Consider the following 27,990-nt stretch of genomic DNA (forward strand, 5'->3'; position numbering starts at 1 on the left):
AGATTTCTGTCTTCTGGGTTGTTGCGCTGTGTAGTCTGGTCGATGTTAACCAACGTTTCAGAGGTCATACTGCCTCCATCATTAGGGCAATGAGCATTAAGATTTCTGTCTTCTGGGTTGTTGCGCTGTTTAGTCTGGTCGATGTTAACCAACGTTTCAGAGGTCATACTGCCTCCATCATTAGGGCGATGAGTATGAAGATTTCTGTCTTCTGGGTTGTTGCGCTGTTTAGTCTGGTCGATGTTAACCAACGTTTCAGAGGTCATACTGCCTCCGTCATCAGGGCGATGAGTATGAAGATTTCTGTCTTCTGGGTTGTTGCGCTGTGTAGTCTGGTCGATGTTAACCAACGTTTCAGAGGTCATACTGCCTCCATCATTAGGGCAATGAGCATTAAGATTTCTGTCTTCTGGGTTGTTGCGCTGTTTAGTCTGGTCGATGTTAACCAACGTTTCAGAGGTCATACTGCCTCCGTCATTAGGGCGATGAGTATGAAGATTTCTGTCTTCTGGGTTGTTGCGCTGTGTAGTCTGGTCGATGTTAACCAACGTTTCAGAGGTCATACTGCCTCCGTCATCAGGGCGATGAGTATGAAGATTTCTGTCTTCTGGGTTGTTGCGCTGTGTAGTCTGGTCGATGTTAACCAACGTTTCAGAGGTCATACTGCCTCCATCATTAGGGCAATGAGCATTAAGATTTCTGTCTTCTGGGTTGTTGCGCTGTGTAGTCTGGTCGATGTTAACCAACGTTTCAGAGGTCATACTGCCTCCGTCATCAGGGCGATGAGTATGAAGATTTCTGTGTTCTGGGTTGTTGCGCTGTGTAGTCTGGTCGATGTTAACCAACGTTTCAGAGGTCATACTGCCTCCATCATCAGGGCGATTCTTAATATTAAGATTTCTGTCTTCTGGGTTGTTGCGCTGTGTAGTCTGGTCGATGTTAACCAACGTTTCAGAGGTCATACTGCCTCCGTCATCAGGGCGATGAATATTAACATCGACCAGACTACACAGCGCAACAACCCAGAAGACAGAAATCTTCATGTTTACCACTGTGAAAACCTCAAATCTTACAATTATAATCGTTCTAATAATATAATTTTTTCAGGAAATACGACTTAAAACAGAGTCAAGTTTGTTAGATTACTAATTGTAACCTCGAGTGTGTTTCTTCCTCTGTAGTAATGGAACACAAAGTACTAAATTTAGTTTTGTTTTAATTTAAATGTAAACTGAGAGCGTACGTAACGTTGGTATGCGTGTTGCCTGCGAACGAAAATAAGGAGAGAGAATGAGGATAAAGCCTACAAAGGAGAGAGTAAGTAGTTTAACAATTTAGGAAGGGAAGAGAATCACAAAGTAAGGAAGATGTCTGACATCAAAGCGACCCCTAAGAGATACTTAATGTATTCATTAGCTTGAATCGATTTTCTCTGTTGTTCGTTTACAACTCTGCCTTTTTGGTGGAAATTAATATTTAAATTATCTTCTGAAACTCTCTTATCATGATACCGTGAAGTTACCAGATCTCGGCGACTCAAGCTGTAAAGAAGACTTTGAAAGTCTCAGAGATGGAACATAATGTTAACGGAACGATATCGGTTGAAGATTACTATGTGTTTTCATTTCTCTCGACAGTGAATTAGTCTTATAAAATTGCAATGATAATCGTGTATTATCATTGCAATAGTTTATTTGGATATTACATGATCTGTGTTTGCAAATGTTACAATTCAAATTACGGACAATGTGTGTGCCCTAATATTCTTCTTCTGTAACGCCGTGTATAATTTAATTAGACTCTCTGCACTACTCACGTGCCGGAGAAGTTGCCGCATGTGCACGGGGAAGGAACAACTAAAGACCTGATACAAATATCTACCTCGTCCATACTGATTGACTGACTGACTGATTTGGATGACTGTAGGAGCAGAGATATTTCTTTCCGTCACGACGTACAGATCGGCTCTGGAGCCTAAGAAGCCTCGTATCCAGTGAGTACCGTGTTTGTTCCCTGTTGGTAAAGAAGTCGATCATTTACATTGAATCTGATATCGAGATTAGAAATATGTGGAGCTTTTATTCCATTACAAAATATATCCTTCCGGCGTGATGACTCTTGTTTTATCGTAGTACAAGATTCTTACATTAATCAGGTGTTGAAGAAATTTTTTTATCCAATGAAAAATTTAAAACAAAAATTCCGCCATTGTAACCAATCCTTAACTACAGGATTTGAGACTTTCACGGCGAGTGCAATCAATAAAATCTTCTCGGGCAATCAACCGCGTTAACTGGTTACCGTAATAAACCGACGTTTCGGGAACCAACTCTGTCCTCATCATCAGGGTTCTGATGTGACTGGATACCTCAGAAGTCGCCTGTGAGTTACAGTAACCAACAACAGCAAATATTAAAAGCGACGTAATTTGGTGCGATATGCGTATATCTCTGGATTTTTTTTGGGGGGGGGGGGAGGGAAATTATTTCTCCCGTTTTTCTGTATGTCTGAATAAATAAATCCTACGCACAGCTCAACCGGACCCGGGTCGTTATTAAATTTCCGTTCCGAGTTCCACCATGAACGGAACTCGAACTACGTGTGATTTTGTTTTGTATTCGTTAACAAAATGATTTCTGAAAATATAAGTCAGGATGGACATATGAAGCGAAGTCGAGGGATGAGAATGGAAATGATTCATATCTACGCGATGAAACTTGACTGTATAAATGATTCCTAAAGAGCGAATAAAATTGTTTTAATTTGTATCTTATATGCGTCATGTTTGTGTTTGATTAAATATATTTTATTTTGTACAGTCTATACACAAACGTTTGAAGTTTATTGGTGTTGTAAAAAATTATATGATATTAAAACATTTTGTTGTGTAAAATATTATATTAGCGCTCTTAATCGTAAATACGATTTTACATTATATATTTTTTAGCGCTTTTATTAAAACGACATGTTTCGACGGGTAATACCGTCGTCTTCAGGTTTTTATCAATTTAAAATATTTTAAAAACTATTAGATATTTGATGCAATATATTATAATGATCCGTAGTTCTGTTTGTAGCTTTCCATTTTCATGGTAAGTTGCTTATTGTAGTCAGACGTTATATTTATCTGTGGAATTAATGTTTAATTATTTTCTTGGAATGAGTATGAATTGACATAGGAAATAAATAAATAATCGTATAAATATATATTAAAATAGTAAACGAGGAACATACCAAGAGGTGTTGTGTAGAGTAACGTGCATCTGACGGCTGGTGAAGAGAATCTGTGTCTGGTGTATGTATGTTGTTTGAGGGTTATTTATATAACATTTTAAATTGATAAAAACCTGAAGACGACGGTATTACCCGTCGAAACATGTCGTTTTAATAAAAAGCGCTAAAAATATAATGTAAAATCGTATTTACGATTAAGAGCGCTAATATAATATTTTACACAACAAAATGTTTTAATATTATATACTTTTTACAACACCAATAAACTTCAAACGTTTGTGTATAGACTGTACAAAATAAATATATATAAAATTGTTTTATTTAATTAATTGTTTTATTAGGATAGTTGAGAGGTCGAAGGCGTACAGTAGGGTCGTGGTTCCGAATGAAATTACGTGCATTTTAATGTGCCTTTGTTTCTCTGTATTATTTTTTATTGTCTTGTGTAGGCAGACGAATTACGATGATCCGACCCCTTGTTAAAGGAGGTCTACCGGACATGTGAAACGTTTATACCTTCAAAAATAAATTTTAAACGGACCAGTACATTGGAACTAATCCATGACTGAAGAAAAATAAGTTTGGTGTAGATGATCCTCATAGCGAGAAGCGAAAACTTTTATCTGAACCGAAATTAGGCATTCACGTACAGAACTGGCAAATACAGTAACTTGGACTGAAAACATTCCACAAATCAGTACAAACATCCAGGCCTAGTTATCACGTAAGAAGAGCTATTTTAACATTAATATAAACAACACGTCTTTTGAACCATTTGTAAAAGACATTTTTTATATTTTAATGACTGTGAAGTTCTAGTAAGTATTTTTGTTTGTCTTTATCTTTCCATGAAGCAGATTTTATTAATATTCAAATGAGGAAATTGATATGAAGCAATGTGAAGAAGTTTCCTGGTGGAATTCGATTTCCTACACGTCCATAACAGTTTGGGTTCTACCCAGCCTTCTATTCAGTATATTCAGAAGGCTATTTCCCCTTAGTAATGATACCGAAGCATGAAACTGACTATATGTCGACAAAGGCTAGTGGTTATCTACATTAGGGCGCTGATGTCTGTGTCTGTCTATTAAATAGAATGGCGAAGTCACTAGTCCTCCTTCTTGCCACATATCCATTCGACTTGGTTGCGATATACCTGTCAAACTTTCGGCCTAAGTTTAAAAATATATTTTTATTAACGTCCTTTATACTAATAACGACCGCCACGGTGGTCTAGCGGTTAGAACGCTGGCCTTGTAATCCTGGGGTCTCGGGTTCGATTCCCGGCGGTGCCCGAATTTATAACTTGTGTTGGGCAAGGCCGTGGTCTAGGCAACACGGAGTTTCCCCGGTTTCTCCGTGGCATCCCAACAATTACTCCATTCACACATAGAAGAAGGCAATGGCAAACCACTTCTGGATCATCTGCCAAGAACGTATATGAACAGGTCCCAGTCCGAGAAAAGGATGGAAGGATCCTGTTCATATGGACCTGTCGTAAGACAGAACACTAAATAATAATAATAATACTAATAACACATGTAGCTTTTTTGTGTATTTGCGATAATACGAAAATAAACGACTTAAGATGAACCAGTCTTAATTAGCTGAAATGCTTCAAAATTCGTTGTTAAGACAGCATTTGCACACTTTATTTCTCGTAATATGATGACAACTTCTGGGCACCTCTGAAACGTCTATAAACTTCTACCATATTTCTCGGTGCAACATCCCAGAAGAAATATTTGCTGCGATGTAAAAGTGTTTAATAATTTTTGTAAAGCTTGTGTGTATTTTTTGAAATTTAATATTTTTCTAATTGGTGTATGCATTATATTCAGAGGGGCAAACACACGACTCTGTAGATCAAAATCGGCTAAGTGTTGGAGGCTGAGTCAGACACACAGACTTCGACAGACAAAACAAGCCGGACCGGCTCTTAGATGGGTTGGAAGAATATTGGGGAAACAGACGCCCAGGCGTTCTTTGTTGCAGTCATGAGAAGTGCATTGCACTGCGATCAAGCACAGATATGAATAGGCCACGTGGGAACTGTTAGCACGGCTGGCTGGATACACTTTGGCATAGTTCCACATGGGCATGAGTGCTCGTGCACTCGAGTGGTCCAAACGAGGATGCCCAAAGTATTTGTCCCTTGACAGATGTGGCCGTTGGAAACTGTCATCAGCCCATGATCTCCTTACATGACATTTTAGTGGAGCTACAATTAATTTTTATGCATGATTTGTATGCATAAAGTGGACTTGTAATGTGGAAGTATCACCAACATGTAGATGAAGTATAGAGATGGCGGATCTACAACAAAAATTATGAAGTTAATTTTATTTTTATTTGTACTTCTTTTCTAATATAATGCCTGTTTCAAATGGAATTTATTTTGAATATTAACCTTAAAGAAACACGTAGTATAAAATATTTGTGTGACATCCTCTTGTATGAGATCCTCAGATATCGTATGCATTCTAATTAAATATTAATCAGGGATGTAGTGTCCAATTATTAAATGTGAAGCCAGTATTGGTAATATTACTGGCATTTTAATAAATAAATGAATAAATATAAACATATATTCACGGGAGTGTGTGTTTGCGTGTGTATGACATTAGCAACTGGGACATTAGAACAAAGCTGTATATATGTATCATATACTGAATTGCACTTAATTGTTTGCTTTTAATCTTCCAGGTGGTGCTGGTGTTCATTCTCAGTATCGCATCGCTAATCATCTACTTCATCGATGCCTCCAGGTTAGTAGTACATTGGATCACTTGTTTTAAGTATCCTGTTGAAATGCGTAGTCATAATGAAACTTCACTAACAAAGAGCTGCTCTTGAAATGTGTATGCAAGGAGTGTTCACATTTGACCCAGACATTTTTCTTTTTGTACTGTATAGCTGACACAGTTTATTAATATGATGTCTTGTAATGTAGGCTCTATAAAACCATAATCGATTCACTGCCAGTGAAACACTTATCAGTACAAAAGACGACGTCTACACTTCTTTCTAGTGCAGTGGAACAAGGCATTATTACTAAATCTGTCAGGATGCATAACAGACTTAAAGCACATAATACAGAATGGGAAAAGGAGGGTCACTAGTACGTAGTAAATAAAATGAAGCAGGTCAGTAATTGAAGTCAACAATGAATAAGTAAGATCTGAGGTTTTCACAGCGGTGAGTATGAAGATTTCTGTCTTCTGGGTTGTTACGCTGTGTAGTCTGGTAGATGTTTACCAACGTTTCAGAGGTCATACATCGACCAGACTACACAGTGCAACAACCCAGAAGACAGAAATCTTCAACAATGAATAATCTCCCACGTTAATGAGCTCAAAGAAATGACAGAAGAAAATTGCCGAGTGAATTAGTATCGAAACTTATCACAGTGCAGACACCACACACTGTGATAACCTGGACTTTGGTAAAGTTAAAATATGACAGACACCCAAACAGTCATTCTGCAATAAAAACACTAAAAATTAAATTTTAGTAGCTGTGAATCAGTGATGTCGTTGGAAAGGGTTAATTTTTAATATAATATTGTAGGTCACGTACATTATTCTTGTAAGCAAATGCTACAATATGAATTGTATGCACAAAAAATACAACTGTACTAGAAAATTAAAGATTGTTACCAGCAAAGAAGGTGAGGAAAGCTATTTCTTGGGAAGTTAAATTTGTTATTCATATAGATATCCTGGAACAAGGCTGTAAAATTAATTACCAATTTCAAATTTTTTGAAAATTAATGTTGGTTATTACTGTGATCTTAAAAAAAGTCTCTGAAACCACCTCTAAGGAAAAAGGAACAAGGTATTCTGTCCAAAGCAGTTCGTGTTCATCACATCATTCATGACTCATGTGAATGAACACAGTAAATCAGGAAGAACATCCCTGCTTATCCACCCCATGACTACTGCATTTTTGCATCCCTGAAAGGGTGCTTAAGAGAAAACAAATTTATATCAAAATATAAAGCGAAGACTTTAGTCCTGAATGATATCAGCATCAACTGAAAGATAGGAAGTTTTTAAAATGTTCAGTTAATTTTAATCTGAAGAAGAGAAACTACTTAAAATTTGACTGTAATATTTTTTCTGTGTTAACTGTGTGTTTCTTAAAGAGCTAAATTCCAGGTCAAATTTGAACACTTACCACCCCCCCTCGCCCCCCAATTCTGAATCTAAACAGGAGCTTGACATTTTTTTGCTACAAATAATAATTTCTATTTCATGGCACATGTTCATTACTCCTTGATCAGATAATGGTACAGCTCTGAAACTTAATAATGTTAAGAATTAAATTTATGCTATGTGCTGTTCAAAACACATTAAGTTCAAACAGTTTAAAATTATGTTTGAGGTTATGTAATTAGTGCTTTCATATTCAATTCACAGAGAAATTGTTTCTGCCATGAAACTCTTAATATGAATAAATTATAGTAATAGATATGGCACAATATACTGTATACAAGTAATTTTAAATATGATACAATTATTGAAGACTTCTTCTGAAGAAATAAATATCCTGCTTGGATTTCTGTGCAGCTCCACAAATAAAATAAACTACTTTTGTAGACAGAATGGAATCAAATAACATTATTGCAACCAGGGCAGACAGAATTAAAATTTAAATCTTGTCTTAACAAAACCTACTCATATATAGCCTCTCTGCATGCTAAAAGAATATTTTTCAATAGGCATTGAAATTCTCAAAATTAAAAGTCAAACATTAAAATCAAGGAACAAAAATAACATATTCTTCAGTTTTCTGTCCACACGTTACTGCGTGTGAATAACTGTGTAGTTGAAGCACCTTTGAACCTACTGCCAACTAACTGAACCTTACACATGAAAATAAATAATCTGTTCATTAAGTTTTTAATATATTTAGACAGAATCCTTCTTAATCGACCCATTATGAATGACAATGCATACTTATATAGCTCTGGTTGTAACAATGTAAGTCGACTCAGGTTTTCATAATTGGAAACTCTTATTTATATTTAGTTATTTTAAATGTTATGCTTCCAAGAATTTTGCTACATTACCTATTTTTATGTGGGTAAACACAATACGGTTTCCTCTTCATTATAAAAATTTAATTACAGTTAATAATAAAATTGTATTCTCCTCTCTTTTCCTTTAATGTAAATTACACATGTAGGAGAGGCTTGGGACTTACGAAACATCTAAAATATGAAATAAAGCATATATTTTTCTCATTGTGTATTCTCCAATCCCAAAACAATTTAAACCACTCATCCATAGAAGCCCACCATCAATGTTTTATTTTATTCCATTCAAAAGTGTGGTGTGGATTCTAGTGTTTTTAACTTTAACTGGAGAAATGCTGGGTGAATAGTAGGAATGATAGAATGATTATAAGTAAAAACTAATGAAATTTTCTGAAAAATTTGTAATGGAGTGATAGCATCTTTTTTCCTAGCAATAAAAGAATGAATTATTGTTAATTTCAGTTTGTGTTGCAACAAATGTATAGATTGATATACTATATGACAGAATAAATTATAAAAACAGATAAATATTTTCTTATGAAACCCTGCTAAGAACTCTGATTTGGCTGTATAAATATAATGAAAATATTGATTTTAACTTGACTTTAATCCTAGTAATGTACTTCTCATATTATGCAGCATATCGGGCGGGAGTGGTAACTCACATAAAAGGTGTGTATTTTCAAATAGATTCCAGTGCACTGAATTACAACACTAAACAGCACTGTCTTGTGTGACTAGGGTTCAGTTCACACCCGAACTTCCATATGTACAGTTCCACTCTTTGTTGTTTAGCATTTGAAATTGGCAAATATATTTTATACTGTGTAAGACTTGAGGTTCTCACAGCGGTGAGTATGAAGATTTCCATCTTCTGGGTTGTTGCGCTGTGTAGTCTGGTCAATGTTAACCAGCGTTTCAGAGGTCATACTGCCTCCGTCATCAGGGCGATGAAGATTTCTGTCTTTTGGGTTGTTGCGCTGTTGCGCTGTGTAGTCTGGTCAACACTGTGCAACAACCCAGAAAACAGAAATCTTCATAATCATCGCCCTGATGACGGAGGCAGTATGACCTCTGAAACGTTGGTTAACATCGACCATACTACACAGCGCAACAACCCAGAAGACGGAAATCTTCATATTTTATACTGTTATAAATTAAAAAAATTATACAATGCAATTTAGAATGTGTGGTAATAAAGCAGATAATTTGTAAACAAAATTACAGTGCCATCTGTTCCTTACATATGTGTTGTCTGTCCTTGAATTGTTTGCACATATAGATTTACTTCTTGTTTTGGACAATGGTTGAAGAAATATTAATTATTTTGCACAGACTTATGTACAGTCTGTCATATTCAATTTCTGTGAACAGAATTTAGTGGTATATTAAGGGACTGTTTAATTTTGATATGGAGAGGTAGTAACTATAAGTGATAGTTAATTATATCAGTTACAGAAGAAACAGACTGGTAGTTATGAAAGTCCAAGAACTGTCAATTTACATGACATCTTTCTAGGCCTAATAAACACAAGCCTAGACTGTGGTTCATATTATAGTGAGAAATTTGTTATTGGCTTTTAAAATTGGTCTAATGAAATTTGTGTTTATTCTTATAATCACTTCAATTTATATTTTCCTACAGTTTTAATAGTTTAACATCCACTTCATGATCTTAAGTTTTCTAATTCACAATTATTTTGAAAATTAATTAACTGGGTACAAGATGGGAAGGCTGGAATTTGTCATCACAGCCTAACTAATTTAATTGACAGATTAGAGAATTGGATTGGTATTTGACATGTGAAGGGAAAAATGGAATACATTGTAGGTGTTTGTCTCTCTCCACTTCCCTTTGTTTTATCTTTAGATAAATATTTTATAAAATATGCAAGTTTTTATGCCAACAGTTGCCTGTATTTACAAAAGATGCCATTTTGAATCCCCAAAATTAGAGACAGCTGGCTGCAGTCATAAGTGTGTATTTGTTTTCTGTCATTAGTCACCAATCACTTGTTACTAATTAATTAAATAGTCTGATATCAACAGTGATCTTGTTTGAAGAAGTTATAGACAAAAGTCTTCCAAAGATCTGCATATTTTTTTAGTTGCATAAAAAAATTAAAGAATAACTCAGGCCAATTTAACACATCTACAAATTTGTTTTCAGATCCTTATTAGAAAGGAATTTAGTTTAGGTGATTCTAGGATACTGTTAAGTCTTTCTTGTGTAGATGAGTACTGAAGTCAGGAGTAGCTTTTGATATCATAGTTTGTCATATGCATATTTGAGATACACATTTTCTAAGTATAGTAATGTACCCTTTGGAAATTTTGTGCACTGATGCTCCATACTTTTCCATGTATATTAAAATGGGATTTAGTTACAAGAAATCCTCAATTTAATTTTATACAAAACATATATAATTATGTCTAACATATCTGGAAGAGGAAGGTAAGAAGTATTTATCCAAATAATGAAGTAACTAAATAATTAAAATGTTATGTGGCAACATTAAATGTCTCAACACTGTCATGGTTTGAACTGTCATCTTGAAGAATTCTCTACACTGTGTTCTGCTTTCCAATACAAAGCACTGTAAATAGTGTTTCTTTGTTTGATGTAAAAATAGCTACAGTAGACTTGTGTTTGCTTATTGCTGCTGTGTTTAATGTTGGCCACACTGATGCTGACATTTTTCACTATGACATACTCAAAGACAATTTTGCAAAGAGACAAGGCTGCAAGTGTGAGGATGTTTTTGTGCAAGGAATTAATGTCTTTCTTGCAACTAGTGGATGACAAGAGTTTTTCATTCTTAAACACAATTTCACATGCCAGCAAGGTATAGTAATGATACTTATTTTAACTCTTATGTTTTATTTTGAAGCATATTTTTACTTATGTCTCATCTTAAATCTTCAAAATCAGTTGTGTTGCAATGTTCTTTAGGCATCTTTGTGTTAGCAGAGGGAAAGAACATCTTGTAGGTTCATTAAATCTGCCTTTCTCTCTGTCTTGGTTTTCTTCTCATCAGCTTTATGTCAGATTTTGAGAAACTTTTGTTTGGGAGAACATTTCTAAAATGTAGTTATTTAAAATATGAATTTGGGCTAATTAATACTTCAAGGTGGGAGAAACTTGCGTTCAGATTATTTCTGTTGAAACTCAGAAAATACTTAATGCTAATTGAAACTTTGTACTTGTTTTCTTTAACACTATATAGTAACTATTACAATTAATCTAGTCAAATTTGGTATTCCAAAGTAATTAATATATATATATGTATATATATGCACACACACACACAAAAATATGTATGGTGATGGTAGGAACATTTGATATTATGTTTTCTATTTCATGACATGATTCATAGGAGTAGATGATACGGAAAGTTATATTTACAAGTTAATATGTACTTGTGATGCTCGATATATAAAGGATTTACATTCCTTTGAGTTGCTTCATATATCAAAAACACATAGAATATTAAATGTATAAATACCCATAGACTTTCTGAGTGATACACCATGAGAGGGTTTAATTTGTAGTCCCTGGAGTCAAAATTGTGGAGTAGGCCAGTAAAACTTCATGTGAAGCTCAGTGGTCCTGTACAGCTGCTTCTATCTTGGCAATGGATAGGATATTTATGTTCCTCATGATACTGAAATAAAACTGTGGATATGCAAAAATGCAGATAGTGGAAGCGTGTATACCAAGTCACCTATGTCACTATTACTATTCTATTAAAATTTAAAATTTTAGTAGACAGCATAAGAGGAGAGAATGTTGTTCAAAGACTTCTTGGTCATTTCTCAGTCCTAATACCTAAACTAACAGATTGTGAATTATTTATCAGGTATTTCAAACACTAAAAGAGCCAGAGCCTTTTCCCAGGATATTAAGCTGGGAAATCAAAATGTACAACTGGAAAGGAATAACTGTAATGATTTGTAATGAAGGGGTTTAAAGCACAGTTAAGGTGCATGGATAGTGTAGCAAAAGCCTTGAAGCATTCTATGCTATATTAGAACATATAGTTGGTGTAGTTTCTTTTTGTTTTGCTTCTAATTAAAGAGTTCCCATATCAATTTTCTGTTAGAAGCCTTGTGACAGAATCTATATATAACACAGACTACCATTGAAGAATTATTTTTGTAATTAATAGGTTATTAAACAGATTATCAAGTTCCATTTGTACTTTGAATTCCTACCTTGGTAACTCCAATTAAAAATTTTCATTTCTAGAACTCATTTAATTAATATAATATTTGAAACGTGAAATATTATGTCTTAATATTGAAGTCTGTGTTTCTTGACCTTATAGACCATATGAAAGCAAGCTATTGTCATTACTTTGGGATCCCGGAATTCTCTTGCTGCTGAAATTGAATTTATCTGGTTTTAAACATGAACAGTGGAAATAAACCTTTCTCCACCACTTGAAATACTTCATTTCATCACTGAAAATGTTAAAATTAACGTTTTGTCTAAACGCTGCACTTTTTGTGTATTTTTTCTTGTCATCTATTGAAATGTTACAGGACTTAAGAGCACAAATGTAAACTCAGGATAGTGGTTTTTCTTTGTGAAATGACTACTTTATAATTGGTACTGTTTAGGACTATTCAGCAATAATTAACAATGCAATGAAAAGATTAATTAGGCTGTTGCAGTGTATATATTTTGCACTTGAGGATGTAGGACAAGTGTGAAGCAGTCAAATTATCTGCTCAGAATATGACATAAAATTAATTTTTATTAAACATGCAAATTTTGTTTGGTAACAGATAAATTTGCATAATTTCCAGGGTTTTGTTTTAATAAATATATTGAGGACTTTCATTGTTGATGAAAACTAACCTTTATTGTACTATGGGGTGGCTGGCTGGACTTGACTCTGGGGTTAATGGTTTAGCTGTATGCCAATGTGGTGCATGGCTGATGGAGTTTAATACAGTCTGTTGCTGCTATCTTAACCAACAAAGTGAGAATGCCTGTAGCTTGAATGGTTACCTGTTGATGGCAGAGTGTACTTATTTTTCACAATTATTACAAAGCTTTCTTGGAGAGAGAGGGGGGGGGGGAACTAATATTTTAGTTTGTAGGGAGATGCAGTCTTGCAACTTTGCCTTTGGTGTAAAAGTCCATAGGCTCAACACTGACTGTAAACAAGACAGAAAGCTTGGCAAAATAAACTAATCTGAGGATTATCCTGTTCAATTGTAAATACTTATAAACATTCTGAACATTGTCCTGTGACACAGTCAAATGTTGCAACACACGGAATCGTTTGATATGTGATTTAGTGTTCATGGAATTTAGATGTAAATGTCTTCATTTGCCTTCTCAGCACTTGGTATTGACAATTATTTGCACCTCATATGATGTGTTGGAGTGTGAATTAAATTTTAAGTGTAGCACGTCTCTTTCACAAGTTTTGTCAGCACTAAATTGTTCAGTGGCGTGTGAATGAGTATATGATTAATTTCATAAACATATCTTCTTTTTTCATTGAAACAGAGGTACTTTCACTTTGATAATTGTAATTGGTAAACTATTGCAGACCTTCTTAAATTAAAATCAATTTAAAACTTTTTACTCCATTCCATTAACCTTCACTGTTATGAATTGAACAGTTTCACTTGCATAGGAAAGCAGTGATAGACCTTATCTGCCAAGGACAAAGATTACAGAATGCTCAAATATATTTTTTTTTTGAAATTGTAAACATTAATTTTTGAAATCTAAATGATACAAAGTCATGATAAAGACAAAGTGTATTTGTATTTGAAGCAGTGTACTATTGTACAGATATAAGAGTGTTGTAATAGGTGAATACTGATAAAAATATTCCAATGTGACAGTATTTTTTCATGAACAGTGAACTGTGTTACTGTCATGCATTAAGAATAACTTGAATCAAAAAATGATTATTTCATTTGAACTTGTGCAATAGTCATTCAGTCAATGTAAATATGATGCATGATACCTGAAGGTCTTATAACTAGCTGAATGGTCACTGAAATTTCAGTCGAAGGTCTGGCCAGTGGAAGAGTAGACTGTAAAGAAAGATGGTGATGTAATGGACACATGCTGATACACATGAGGGCGGAGATAACATTTTAGAAATGATTTAAAGTAGTATCCTGAATTAATAGATTGATTATAACAGCTTTACCACTTCTTAAAGCTCTTCTGGTAATTTTATTTTGGAATGTGTGAGTGTGTGTGTGTGTGTGTATGTTTCTTTCTCAAACATGGCCCACGAAACTAATTTTGCATTTTCTGAAGTTCTACAACTCCTCTTACTTTGTTCAAATTTTGAATCATGAAGGTACATTGGATTAATCTTCATTACTAGTTATTTCAGCCCAGTAATGAAAATGGTGTTTTATACTTCCATATTGAAATTTTTCATTTATGTTTGTGGTACATGGTGACACAAAAGTAAAGTGCTGTGCTCACATGCCAAAGATTATGGTTCTGAGACTAGATGGATCTAGCATGAAGTTTCCTTGTCATTTCTTCTATCCTCACTGTTAAAATTCTCTGGTGACTGTCATGGCCTTACTTTAGTTCAGAGTCTATTCCAAGCTGTCCATTTCCTTTGCCAAGAGTTGTCTCCTTCATTAACTGAATTGGAGCTGAGGTGTTCTTGAGAAGCTGATAGTCGCTCAGCTAGTCAATAATAAGTTGTCTGTGAAATTCCTTTTATATAAATGCGTAAGTATAATAAAATCTTTGGCACCATCTTAGTAAATTACAAGCCAAAATGTTTATTTTGTATAAACAATAGTAGACATATAAGGAGGTGTATGCTGGCAAAGGTATGTATGTAAAATGTGTGTCAATAAGATCTGAAACTTTCATGCTGTAAAAAAGTAAGTTTTGGGAATTTAAATTTTGGACCTCCCATACATAAGGAACACTCTGTTTTGTAGACATTTCTATCTTGAAGCAATAATCACACTCTGCTTAGAGTCACAGTATGGTCTTTTAGCTAGATGTGCATAACACCTTGTCAGGAAAGCATAAAACTCTGGGTTGAGCTTTTATGATGTTTGTTGAAGACTCTCTGAACAGAGAGTACTGTTTGCTTGTGTAGCTGACAGCAGTTTGCTGTTCCTCCTGCCAACACAGTGGTGGAAAGAGATGGGATAAGTTTCTTGATGTTGCTAATGTCAACAACTCTGTGTGTTACAGTCTGAACCTAAATCACGTATGTTAGAATTTTGATTCTGAAATGTGCGCTTTTATGAAATGTAATTGAAAATTATTTGAACATAAATTAAATTTATTTTGCACGGTCAGAAGGTAGTGAGAAAATTGAGATACGTTTGGTGTGCATTGAATTGGAAGAGTAAGAGGCAGTTTATTTTGTTTCAATTGTGAGAAGAATGAATGAGATGTGGAAGAAATAAACAATTTAAGTTTTATCACTAATTCTTTCTTGTATCTATACTCTCTGTAAACGAATGATTTGTAATGACAATTTTAGGAACTATTTGAATAAAATTACCAATTGTATTTAACTGTGTCTTTGCATAACCATAAGGATAGTACATTAAGTGATGGTGTGTTGGTCTGGAGCACATAATGAGCTGAGAATGCAGTTTACATTTTGGCCTGCTATGAAAAGGAAGGCACTTTCATTTGCAGCCTTGTTGTTTCTTTGTGCCATCAGTTGAGGAGGAAGTAATTTATAAGCACAAAAAGTGGTGAGGTCAGGAAGGGGACTGTAGAGGGAAAGTGTGTGAGATGGGGCACTCTTGGCTGGGATTCTACCTACCTGTCTTAAAAAGAAAGATGTCAGACTAACAGGAAGGAAATAACGTTCAGCCAGTTAGGTACATAAGCACTTCATTAATTCCATTCATTTATAAAAAGTGTTCTGCTATTTTTTAGCATTCATTAAGACCCCTATTAATGTTTATAAATATGCTAGATAACAATTTTAGAAAAGAAAAGTACTTTTAGAATTCACATATTAAAATTGCTTAAAAGTTCTTAGTGATATCAATGATGCTGGAATCCCTAATACTTACATTTGATGATATTAAAAAGTACTAGAATTTGGCAGTTTTATTTTAAATTGTGGTGTATAGATGCCCAACAGAAAATAAGGGCATTAGTATCCACTGTATTTCTTTCATTCTTTCTTGTTTTTCTGTGGTTACTTGTTTTTGTCAAATTATATCATAATATTAAAGATTACATCAAGGTCTTTCAGTGTGATCTAAGCATATCAGTGACAGAGTACACAAATAAAGCAAACCATTTTTATACAACAATTACTTCAAAGCACCGAGCTTGCTATTTTTCTTAATTCAGTCATAAGTTTGTATCCTGCCAAGTTATAAAGGTTATGGATTTCCAGTATCATCTCTGCACTTATTCTATTCCTTTCATACAAAAAATTCTGCTCAGCAACTGGCTACTGGAGAGGACATGTTCAAGTTGTAATCCAGTCAATTGGGAGTCCTATTTAATGTTTGTCTTGGTGAAAAAGGGACTGATTTATAGATAAAATGCCTATTTTTAACATTAAAATGGATTACATTTTTCTGTTGAATGAATCGACCAAAGTGATGAAATATTTTTTCATACATACTTGGGTATGATTTAACAACTTATATGAGCTTCATTTAATCCATAGATGTGTTGAATTTTGCAAGGTTTTTAAATCACTATATTTTGAAACATTCAGATAAGTTTAATTATGAGTACACTTTATTATTTTTTGTTCTTTTTCACTGTTCTAATATATCAGAAGTTTCTCTGTAATCTTTTTGGTTAATTGTGGAGATCTGGCTCACATTTCTGCTCCTATTATTTTTTTGTCTCAGCTTCCCAGAGTCCTTGTCTTACTACTGTACTACAGATTTAATTCCACAAATTAATCTAATATTCAACCAGTGCTACAAATCACTTAATAGATCAGGAAATATTTTTTATGCATTGAATGCATCATACTGAGTGAAGAAATTCAGAAATTAGTGTAAGATTTGTTATGACACTTTGCCCTGCATTATTATTATTTAGAAATTAACATCAGTTTCTGTTGTGTTACAGTGAGGAAGTGGAACGGTGTCAGAAGTGGAGCAGCAACATCACCCAGCAGATAGATTTAGCCTTCAATATATTTTTTATGGTGTACTTTTTTATACGAGTAAGTACAACTAAAATTTATTGCTGTATGGATATATTATTGGTATTTAGAATAATTTAATTTTTATAATATGTTTTACTTTCAGTTTCCTTGACTAAAATCTTTATAATTACAATGATTTCTTGTTAATGAAAATATATTACAAATGCATTAATATAAATTTTAAAAAAATATTTTTTTTTAATTTTCAGTTCCTGTAATCACTATTTTTCTTCAATTGTTGGTTTTTTTATCTTATCAATTATCTGATGTTATAAGACACAATGTTTCAAGGACTGAATCTGTCCTTGTCCTCGGGTTTAGTGAAGGGGGTTCCTACTCTGTATAATATTTCACACTGTTTCTTGTTGCAGTTTATAGCAGCAAGTGACAAACTGTGGTTTATGCTGGAGATGTATTCGTTTGTAGACTACTTCACGATTCCTCCTTCCTTTGTCTCAATATACTTGGATAGAACATGGATAGGTATGCATATTCCCAACATATATGTCATATTGTTATGCATAATTACACCTATTACATTCATTAGTATCAAACGAAGTAACATGAAAGTTTACATATTTGTGCCCTTCTGACAAGGAATTTATTAAAATAAAATATATCCAATCTTTTTGGTGGGGGGGGGGGGGGTCAATTGATACCAGTGTTCAGAGAAACATACTGTCTGTATCTTCTGGGCTGAAGACAGCATATTTACCAATAACATTGGTACCTACCTGTGAATCTATAGGAATTCACAACCTAGGGCAACATTGACATCTTGATTGCAGTGAGAACCTCAAATGTTGTATGGACAAGGTGATACCATAAGTTTGCCTTTGCATATAAAGTAAAGTAGCAGACTGAAAATGCTTTATTGACATACAAATATATGCACCGTACTTACATGAAAATCAGATTATAAAAAGATGCAGTATTTATCCTTTTACATCTCTTGCTCCAAGAATGTATAAAAAGGATTAGCTGTGATACCATTGCAGGCAGTGTTTTTTCACTATTTTTATATCCTTAAAATTGTCATAGAAATGGGATTTAGTGACTAGTTGAACTGAAGAATAAAATTGATTTTTATATCTTAAATTATAAAGATTCTTGCTACTGTACGAAACCAATCCTGAAATAATGTGGAATCATGTTTACCAAATGTTTGTAAGAAAAGCCCAAAATAGAAACAAATGCGTGCTTATATGATTGTTATGTTCTATAAGGCAAAACTTTTAGTAGGTGGAAAGAATTCCTTGAATTTTTTTGGTAGGATTCATGACTGAGAAATTGAATTAATTGTGAACGGTAGTTATCGACATCTACATAAGACTGCTATATAAATTGTTTGCAGTCCTATTGAATGTCCTGATTCTGTCTGAGATCAGCAAGTAATAAAATTCTTATTGTTGCCAGGTTTAAGATTTCTGAGAGCATTACGTTTGATGACAGTGCCAGACATTCTGCAGTACCTCAACATCCTCAAGACTTCGAGCTCAATCCGTCTCGCTCAGCTGGTGTCCATATTCATCTCTGTATGGCTTACAGCTGCTGGTATTATCCATTTAGTAAGTATTTAATAGAAACAGATCAGTCAGAGATGGTGGTCTGTTGGTACATTATACACTTTGATTAACATTGCACTAAAAGAAGTTTTATTCTATTTGTTTAAAATGTGGATACAATAAATTTTAACAATAGAAATTACTTTTTAAGAACTTGTATAGTTTGTGTCAGTAAAATACTTAGCATACAAAGTACTCTTTATTTAAAGGTTTTTGATGGTGTGTCATTAAACTGATGCCAATTCTTGGACACTTTCCTTTATCGTAGTGTAAATGGCACCACAATGTTTTGGAAGATGGCTTTTCTGAAATTGCCAAATGAATAACTTAACCTTTTGGTTCTGCTGAAAGCAGCTACTCCCCAGGGTTTGAGATTAGGTTTTCCAAAATCTTGAGACTGAGAATTATGCTACAGATGTCAGAATGAAAGTGGCTGTCTTCTGGATTGTAGCACTGTGTAGTCTGAGTTGAAAAGGATCTGGAAGATATTATGTGGTGGTCAATCTTAAAGGTATTAATCCCACGTTTTCCTGTATGTTGTGAGGAATATTATGAAAAGCCTCAGTCATGCTAGCGAATGCCCTTCTAAACATAAAACAGTACTCAGTGACATTCAGTCCCACTTCTGGTGTTCAGAATTGTGTGTTCTCTTCCAAAACACACTTTAGTGATTTACTCTTAAGTGAAGTGAAAATGGATAAACTTTTTCTTGCAGCTAGAGAATTCTGGAGATCCATTAGAATTTCAGAATCCACAGCAGTTATCATACTGGACTTGTGTATATTTCCTCATCGTGACTATGTCAACAGTGGGTTATGGTGATGTCTACTGTCAGACTGTTCTAGGACGTACATTCCTTGTATTTTTCCTCCTTGTCGGCTTGGTAAGTACACAAGACTTCTGGTTTTTTATATTATCTTTTTTAATCAGTTTGATTATTCAGTTTTATAACCTATTATCTGTTTAACAGTGATGTGTCAATAAGTAACTTATTTTATATGTACAATATATTACTTAAAATAGATCATAATTGTTATTAAGAAATAGAAGTTCTTGAAAATAAAGATCATAATTATCTTCTGAGTTTTTTGAAAACAGAAAACCATTGCAATAATATGGTAACTGTACCAGCTGGTTGAAACGCTGCATCACATGTAACACTGTTACTCTTAATTCTTCCTTGGTCACAAATTTAGAAACATATCATATCAATGTTCATTGATTAATGTAATTTTTATTACATTGTGTAGTGTAGTAATCTTTATTTTAATAGGATAATACTTAATTGGCACATCACAACCTGTGTAATATATTATGAGCCATTGAAATAGTGAATAAAAGTGTTCATATTGAGACATCTTAGAACAAAAGTTCTGTTCAAGAAATATCTAGTTTTCTGTATAGTTTGAATAGATAAGTCTGGTGCTAGAAATTGGAAATCATAAAAAAAATCTTGCTTAATAAACTAATGCCATAAAATAGTGGACAAGAAAGTATAGACAGGAAATGTAAAATCATTTGTTTGGAGGGAAGAAAATACAATACTAATGTATTAGAAAAAATTTTGTTTATGAAATTTGTGTAACTGATGTCTTCCAGGACTGATTGACTCTTGCTTTCCTGTAACGCAGTTGTAACTATGTTTTTTGTATGCTTGGCCATCACAGCAGGTCACTTCTGGACTGCTGCAATTTTTGTTATTGCCTCTACTTACTTTCCTTCAATGATTTGTATGTGATGGTGTGTTTCTGTGTCTCTAATACTAATCATACTATTCTCACCCAGCATAATGGAATGGCTGCTCTGATTAGAATAATCATGGTTTTTGAGGCTAACTCATTTTGCCATCACTACTGAGAACTTGTGTTTTTAAGTGTGACTGAAAGTATGGATTTGTATGTTCATGATGAGGTTCCACAATCCTGACAGGATATGCAAGAAACATGAAACAAAATTTTATGTTATCTGTTGGTCTGTATGTAAGGAAAGCAATTAATTTAGGTCTGAGCCATGCTTTTTTAACTGAATATGAAGTTCAAGGAATACAAAAGGTTGTGAATTTGAGAAAATGTATGTGTCCTGAAGCAACATAAATCACATCTTGTGAGTTGTTGGTCCTCTGAATAGAAAGTGTGTGTGAGTGCGCATGTGACAAACTAAAAGCATGACTGACTGTGAGAGGAAGTAACTGTGTTAATTATTGTTTGCTTGTTGGCGAAAAGAGGGAGAAGCAGCAACTTCATCAACATTGTTAATCCCTATTCTGTATACATGGTCTGGTAACGATGCTGACATTGATGCAGAGTGTGAAAAACCGTTGATCAACCATTGTGTGTTTGTGTTCATGTCTATTTGTTATGGTAACCCTGTGAAATATCACTCCCTGACAGATATAATAGCAATTCCGAAAGAGCTTGGTCTCTATGAATTTTTTAGATATTCTTTTACTAGGGATGTGTGGACAGTTCACTTTTCAAGTGTGAGTTTGAAATTTAAATTTATTTCTGATTTATTTATTAATGATGTTAGTAACTCAGATTATATAGCGTCAGTTTTAAATTTAAAGAAAACTACTATTATTGCCTGTCTTCATATACACAAAAGATTGGGGAAACTGGTTTTAATGCAATTTAATGTTGGCAGACTTTTTAAAAATACATTGATGAAATTTAGTTTTTGGTTATGTTGGGGAATTTTGTTTTTTTCACTTTACATAAAATTCATAATAAATTAAATTAAAACACAATGATACTTTTGAACCATATTTTAGATTATTTCCCATGTTTATTGCATTTAACAATATAATATGATATTCATAAAAATCTGTACTGGTCTTTTACATGGCATTTCAGAAGTTTCAGAGACATGTATAAACTATTTATTTCATGGGAGGGGGGTTTGTTGCATTAATTTGGTTACCTGCACAGCAAACTTCATATATTTCAATTGAAGTACAGGATAACCATGATTTAAATTAGAAGCAATATTAAAAAAATCAGTAATCAAGGTTCTTATTTACATCTGTCCTGCAAAGGGCAGTTAGCACAGTTTCATTCCATGCTAAATATAACTTGGCATATGCCAAGACACAGAGTTTTAAGGCATTCCCCCCAAAAGTACTTAAATAATTGCACAAAATTGTATAATTTGGTGGTATGCAGATTCAGTTACATTCATATCCATCACAAAGTGGTTTTCAGTTATTTTAATATGATAGGGGCATTATCTATACTTGGAAACAAATGTGTCTTGGCTTTTTAAGATGAAGAGTGCTTGCGGTCAAAATTAAGAGATATGCAAATTTTTTGAACTTTACTGAAAAAAATATTAATTTCAGAATTTTATGTGTAAATATCAGTGGCGTGCCATGCATGTAAGTAAGGGGAGCGTTGCTTTCACAGTTGAGAAACGATAAGAAAATAATTCATACAAGAATAATTCAAGTTGAATCTTCGTAAGAGTTCGTCCCACCCGAAGTATCTATAGGAAGCAATTTCAGGATTGTATTTGTGATCGTATTTTGAAGCATGTTAAACTCCAGAAAGTAAACGATCCGCGTGCAAGGGAACTATTTCCAATCTCGTGGTACAAGTGGCAGGGGAGTGATTAGACTACACGCAAAGCTAAAATGAACGTTGATAGAGAATCTTAATGGACTGTGCAATTGAACGCCTTTTAAAACGGGGCTTTAATAGTAGGGACTTTTCTGAAAAGAAAATAATTTCGAATGAGGACGACCGACATGCGAGTTGCCAGAACTTGAAGCACAAACCAAATCATGTGTGAGGAAATTTAGGTGAGTGCTATGAGGTTATGTTTATTAGATACCACTGTTTCCCTTACCGAAAATAGTGCCGCACGCCACTGGTAAGTATAACATAAAATGTAATTAACACAAATTGATCAATATTAAAATATATTAGTATTGGCACAAACATTTACAGAAGATTGAAAAATTGTATCATAACTAAAGCATAGCCTTACATTTGGTCCCATTACAATTTCAGGACCCTTTAAATAAAAGATGTCTGATTATTTGTCACAATAAAAATTACTTTGACAGTGTGGTATAAAACTGAAAAATAATATGCAGTGAAGGGCATAGGTAACCATTTCATTTTGTGTTATTGTTTCTTGTTTTCTTGTCCATATTTTCTATTTTTAAAATTCTTTGTATTGTTTAAGTAACATATAATTGTGTTACAATATATACAAGCAGATCAGTTTTGTATATAGTTCAATTAGACCCAATAGAGATAAGACTGTCTGTTTTATGTAACAACAGCCCAGACAGCAGAAGAACAGTTATTTTTACCTTGCACTGACATATATTAATTTTTTAAAGTAGTCATATTTTTACTGGACTTTATCATTGAAAGCGTTGGTTTTTAGTCTTTTTGGATTTGTGCAGTAACAAACTTCAATTCTCAGTTTGGAACAAATTTAACTGATCATTGGCAGTTACCTCTGGATTACCTGTGGAGAAACAATGCTTCAAATGACTGTTTAAAAAGCACTATTATAAAATGTAACTCATGGAATTAATATAAAAACTGACAGTTTGAAATTTATAAGCAGTATACTAAAAACGAATTCAAATGATTTACTTTTTTTTCTTTAATCATACATTGTGTGTTTATTTTTTACTTGAGAGAGAATTAGGAAGGGAAATTAATGTATTTAATTTGAGGCTAGTTAGGCCATTCGCCTTGACTTTATCGTAACATTTCCTTATTGCACAGTGTGCAGCATTTTTGAAGCAGCTGTTGTTAGGAGGTGCGGAGTATTCCTCTACATGCCTATAGAGTTAAAGTGATAGTAAAATTTTTATTTTCTTTGTGAAATTTCAGGGTCTCACAGCAATGAGTATGATGATGGCTGATGGCTGTCTTCTGGGATTTTACTCCATGTAGTATAGTAAATGATGACTGATGTTTTCAGAGTAGCTTACTGCTTTCATCATCAAGCTGCTCTGAAATATCAGTCAAAATATACTGGACTACACAGTGGAACTTTCCAGAAAACAGCCATCTTACTTTCCTTCAATTATATTTTTATTATCTTGTAAGAAGATCAGGATGAACAACCTTGGTTCATCTGATACATATATGTGTATATATGAATTTGTTTATTTGTTTATTTATTTATTTACACTGACAAGGAAGTTAGGAAGAGAGTGAGATGAGAGCTAGACATATCTTTCACAAGTTGGGTTATGATATTACCTTGCCTTTGTTTGTGGAGTTGAAAACACAACCAGAAATTGTTGCTGTCTTACGCATTTTCCTCTTTGTGTTTCCCGCTTGTTATTGCGTCGTCAGTATCTTTGTTATTGCTTATTTCCTGCTGCCACTGCTACAGTTACTGCTGTTGAAGCTTGGTATATGCTAAATGGGCCTAGAGATGGGCTGTGGGCCTGATGGGGAGTCACAGCTATGTTCATGACTTGCTTGAAGTTAATTGTAGTTTTCCATTGGCCTGATGTATTGGATTTTGCCTTCTTCCTTTCATGACTGAAGAAAACTTTGAGCCTTGTTATACATATTGTATTTGTATATATTGATATCTGTTAATATCTTTACATTTGTGAATCCAGATTTTTTTAAATTCATCTACTCTAAAATAATAATGTATCAGAATATTTTGCGGTCATGCTGAATCACATGAACCTTGGCGAGCATAATAATTTGGATGTTGTAAAATGTAATCAGTATCTAAATTTTAACTTATTCTAAATATAAATGGCAAAATTTAATGTATGTATCCAACATTTTAAAGGATGAGGGTTTAGTCGTGTCTTTTGCCTTCTACTCCTTACATCCCTGAGAAATGTTTGTTTGGAGAAACTATTTGCCAAATATGGAAACATGGCTCATTGTTATTGCTTTTGTGGAAGTAAGTTAGCTTCTCTTTGCTTACTTTGATTAATTGCTGCAAAGGGCCATATTCAGGGACATTCTTATCAGTCTCAACATCTGTACAATTAATGTTTGCAGCTTTTATTTACACAAGTAGTGAAGTTCATAAACTGTTTGAAAACAATATCATGGGGTACATTTTACTAGTATGAAGTTCCTGAATTTGTCCCCAGAACATTAAAGGGTAAAATGATTGTTTATGGAGGCATCAAACAGTGCCCCCTCTCCTTTCACACACTTTTCCCCTTCAATTCAGATATGGTGAGACTGACACCAGAAAATAGAGATTTGCAGGGGCATGTTAAGCAGTGGACAGAAACATAAATATATTATTTTTCCCTTAGCATAACCCAAGTTCATCTAACCTGTGGTAAAGTATTTTTATTCAAGGGTTGATAGTTGCTTAACCATATGCTTGCATGGCTGTTGGATTTGACATTATTGTCCATCACAGCACATTGGGAGAGGAAATATGTGATGTGAAGGAAGATGATACAGGGTGCCTCTGTAAACTAAAGTTTTACCCATTAAAGAGCTTAAAGGGTATTTTAAATATTCATACAATTAGATAATTGTTAGCACTCTACTGACATTATGAGATAATGTTAATTTATAAAATTGATGAATCAGATTTAGTGTAATAAATGTCTAAAATGAGCACATTTTTATCCTTGCTTAGAGAGCTGAATTTAAACATTTTGCATTAATAAATATATGATTTCACAAATTTTGGACACAAAGTTTTGATATTACTGGAAGATAATAATACTTGTAGTAGAGTATATGGCATTGATCTGTTGGACTAAGAAGATGAGTGGTTTGATTCTCAGCCGTTATACTAATTTTTTGTTGTAGAAAACATGCTAAATAGTTTAAAGGAGTATCACCTTGGTTTTACTTTTATAGATACTTTCTTAAAAGCATACACCTAAATAAATAAATTTATATATTATATATGGCATATACCTCTTATGGAAATAGTGTTTGATATCCAGTATTAACATTGTTGCACAGTAAACAAGAAGGTTATCATTGTGTAAGTTTTAACTTAGTTTTGTGTCATCTTTGGAGCTAATCACTATCTTTCTTCTACTGCTGACATTTGAAATTTAGGGAGTTTATTTCTGTTTTTCCTAAAGGCTGTCATGTTATGTAACATCTCAGTCAAAACTAAGTAACCTTTTTTGAACATATGATTTCACAGTGTGAATAGTTAGAAATTGTAATATGTCAGTAATTTGATGTTTTAACATTAAACTTCAGTTTAATATTTTACTTTTCCTTTGTGATATAAAACAATTCTATCATGTTAGGCACTTTTATTTGGACTGGTAAAAATGCCATGTGATTTTCAAACCTCTAAACATGTTTTTGATAAATGTGCTCATATTTAGTACTGATATATGGATCACTGCTTAGTTGTAGCTTTTAATTCTGTAATATAATTATTTTATTAGTGAATGTAGTTGTAGTATTATAACTTATTTTTAAATAAATTTTGTATGGTATATAATACAAAGCATGTGTTTAAGTTGCTTGAAATATTTTGGTAGTTGGTATGGATATTGGAACTAGCTTAAATTTGTTCACAATATAAAATAGTAGCCACTGTAGCAGACCTTTAACAAAACATATCATCATATATTAAACTAGTGGATAGGATCACAATTTTTATCTGATTTCTCCTGTCAATCATATAACAAATTCCTCCATTTTAACTATCATTATTGCTGATATCATAGTTTGTTAGGCTAGATAACTATACAGAATTATAAGTTTCATTAAACATTAGGAAATGTATACCAGGATGCAAATCTTGCCGTAAGTACTACATAATAAATTTAATCAAACCAATTTCGTAGCTTGTATTAAATATATTATAATCTGCATTTAAAAATTCTTCATCAAGATGTAGGTTTGAGAGGGATTTCTTCTTTGAATTTTTTTTCAGTTAGATAAATCCTTTAACAAATGCACTGAAATAACAGTCATATTGGATTTACCCACATTCACATTCATGCACACACATTTGAAAACACACACACACATGCACATGCATGCATACGTGCACATGCACATTATCATACACATATACAAAGAAGTACAATGTGTGGAGGCTCCATTTGTGTATGCTATATGGACTATCTCACATTTTCATTTCTTCTTTGTACATTGTAATGAAATAAAATGGGATATGAATGCAGCAGACAATTTGACTAATCAGTGCATATTCATTTTTATATCCAGTGTCTCATTACTGTGCTGTAAAATGTTTTGATTTGTTTGTAGTCATTTTGTTTTCCCAACAAACTGGATTGATACATTTTGCTATAAATACAGGATCTCTCATTTATATTAAATGATAAATTCCCTATGTTAATGGATAATAAATTAATGGAAGTGCAAGGTGTATTGATGGAACCTTTTGTGTTTTGTATGGTTATAACTTACATTCATTAGAAATTTGTTACTTTAGTATCTTGTTGACACTAGGACATCCATTAAATGATCGACACTTGAAACTACAAAACCCGTTTTCTACTTTTTTACATTTTGTTCAGTATCATAGGATGAATAGGTGACTTATTAAATTATTGAAAAAGGATATAATCCATTATTGAGCATAGTACAGTATCATACCCTGTTAGTAATGTAGCCACTTTGCTGCTGTGTGGATTGCGATATAACCAGTTGTTCCATATGGAGCCTTTGCATATTCCATTACCCTTAGTAGAGTTATGAATATTGGTGTCCACAAGTAAGTATCGTTGACTAATTTCCATTCACATACAGTGAGTACCATCTAAAGTAAAGCTCCAAGATCATATGTTAAATGAAAAGAGAAAAATCTGTGTGGCACATATAAGATATTCTTTCTCAATATATAAAAATATCTATCTAAAGTGTTTTGTGCTATTTGATTTTCTTCTGGTGTGACTGAAAGTTCATTTGTACTAAAATTAATAGGTACTATTTTGATGAAGGGAATGTAAAGGAGGAATCCACAATTATCTTTCATACGTTAAATCAACTAAGTTGATCTGTTACTATTGGCATTATGCAAAGTTGGAACGTCA

General features: G+C 33.5%; 1 protein-coding gene across 9 annotated transcripts in view; it reads left to right on the forward strand.

Moving 5' to 3' along the window:
- Window positions 1-27,990, forward strand: part of slo (calcium-activated potassium channel slo) — a 186,836-nt gene that overhangs the window by 68,075 nt on the left and 90,771 nt on the right. For 5 of the 9 annotated variants that reach the window (XM_087361033.1, XM_022065186.2, XM_087361028.1 and 2 more), the window contains exons 2-7: window positions 5,941-6,002; window positions 8,915-8,947; window positions 17,352-17,448; window positions 17,802-17,913; window positions 18,847-18,998; window positions 19,711-19,878. In XM_087361033.1, the coding sequence (XP_087217159.1) occupies window positions 5,941-6,002; window positions 8,915-8,947; window positions 17,352-17,448; window positions 17,802-17,913; window positions 18,847-18,998; window positions 19,711-19,878 (624 nt within the window). The remainder of the gene's footprint in view (window positions 1-5,940; window positions 6,003-8,914; window positions 8,948-17,351; window positions 17,449-17,801; window positions 17,914-18,846; window positions 18,999-19,710; window positions 19,879-27,990) is intronic. The other 4 variants (XM_087361032.1, XM_022065221.2, XM_087361031.1 and 1 more) reach the window with 1 other exon arrangement.

Source organism: Zootermopsis nevadensis, unplaced genomic scaffold (genome assembly GCF_977971745.1).
Source record: "Zootermopsis nevadensis isolate Lab colony 2312 unplaced genomic scaffold, Znev_1.0 Znev_ptg000050l, whole genome shotgun sequence".
NCBI lineage: Eukaryota > Metazoa > Arthropoda > Insecta > Blattodea > Termopsidae > Zootermopsis > Zootermopsis nevadensis.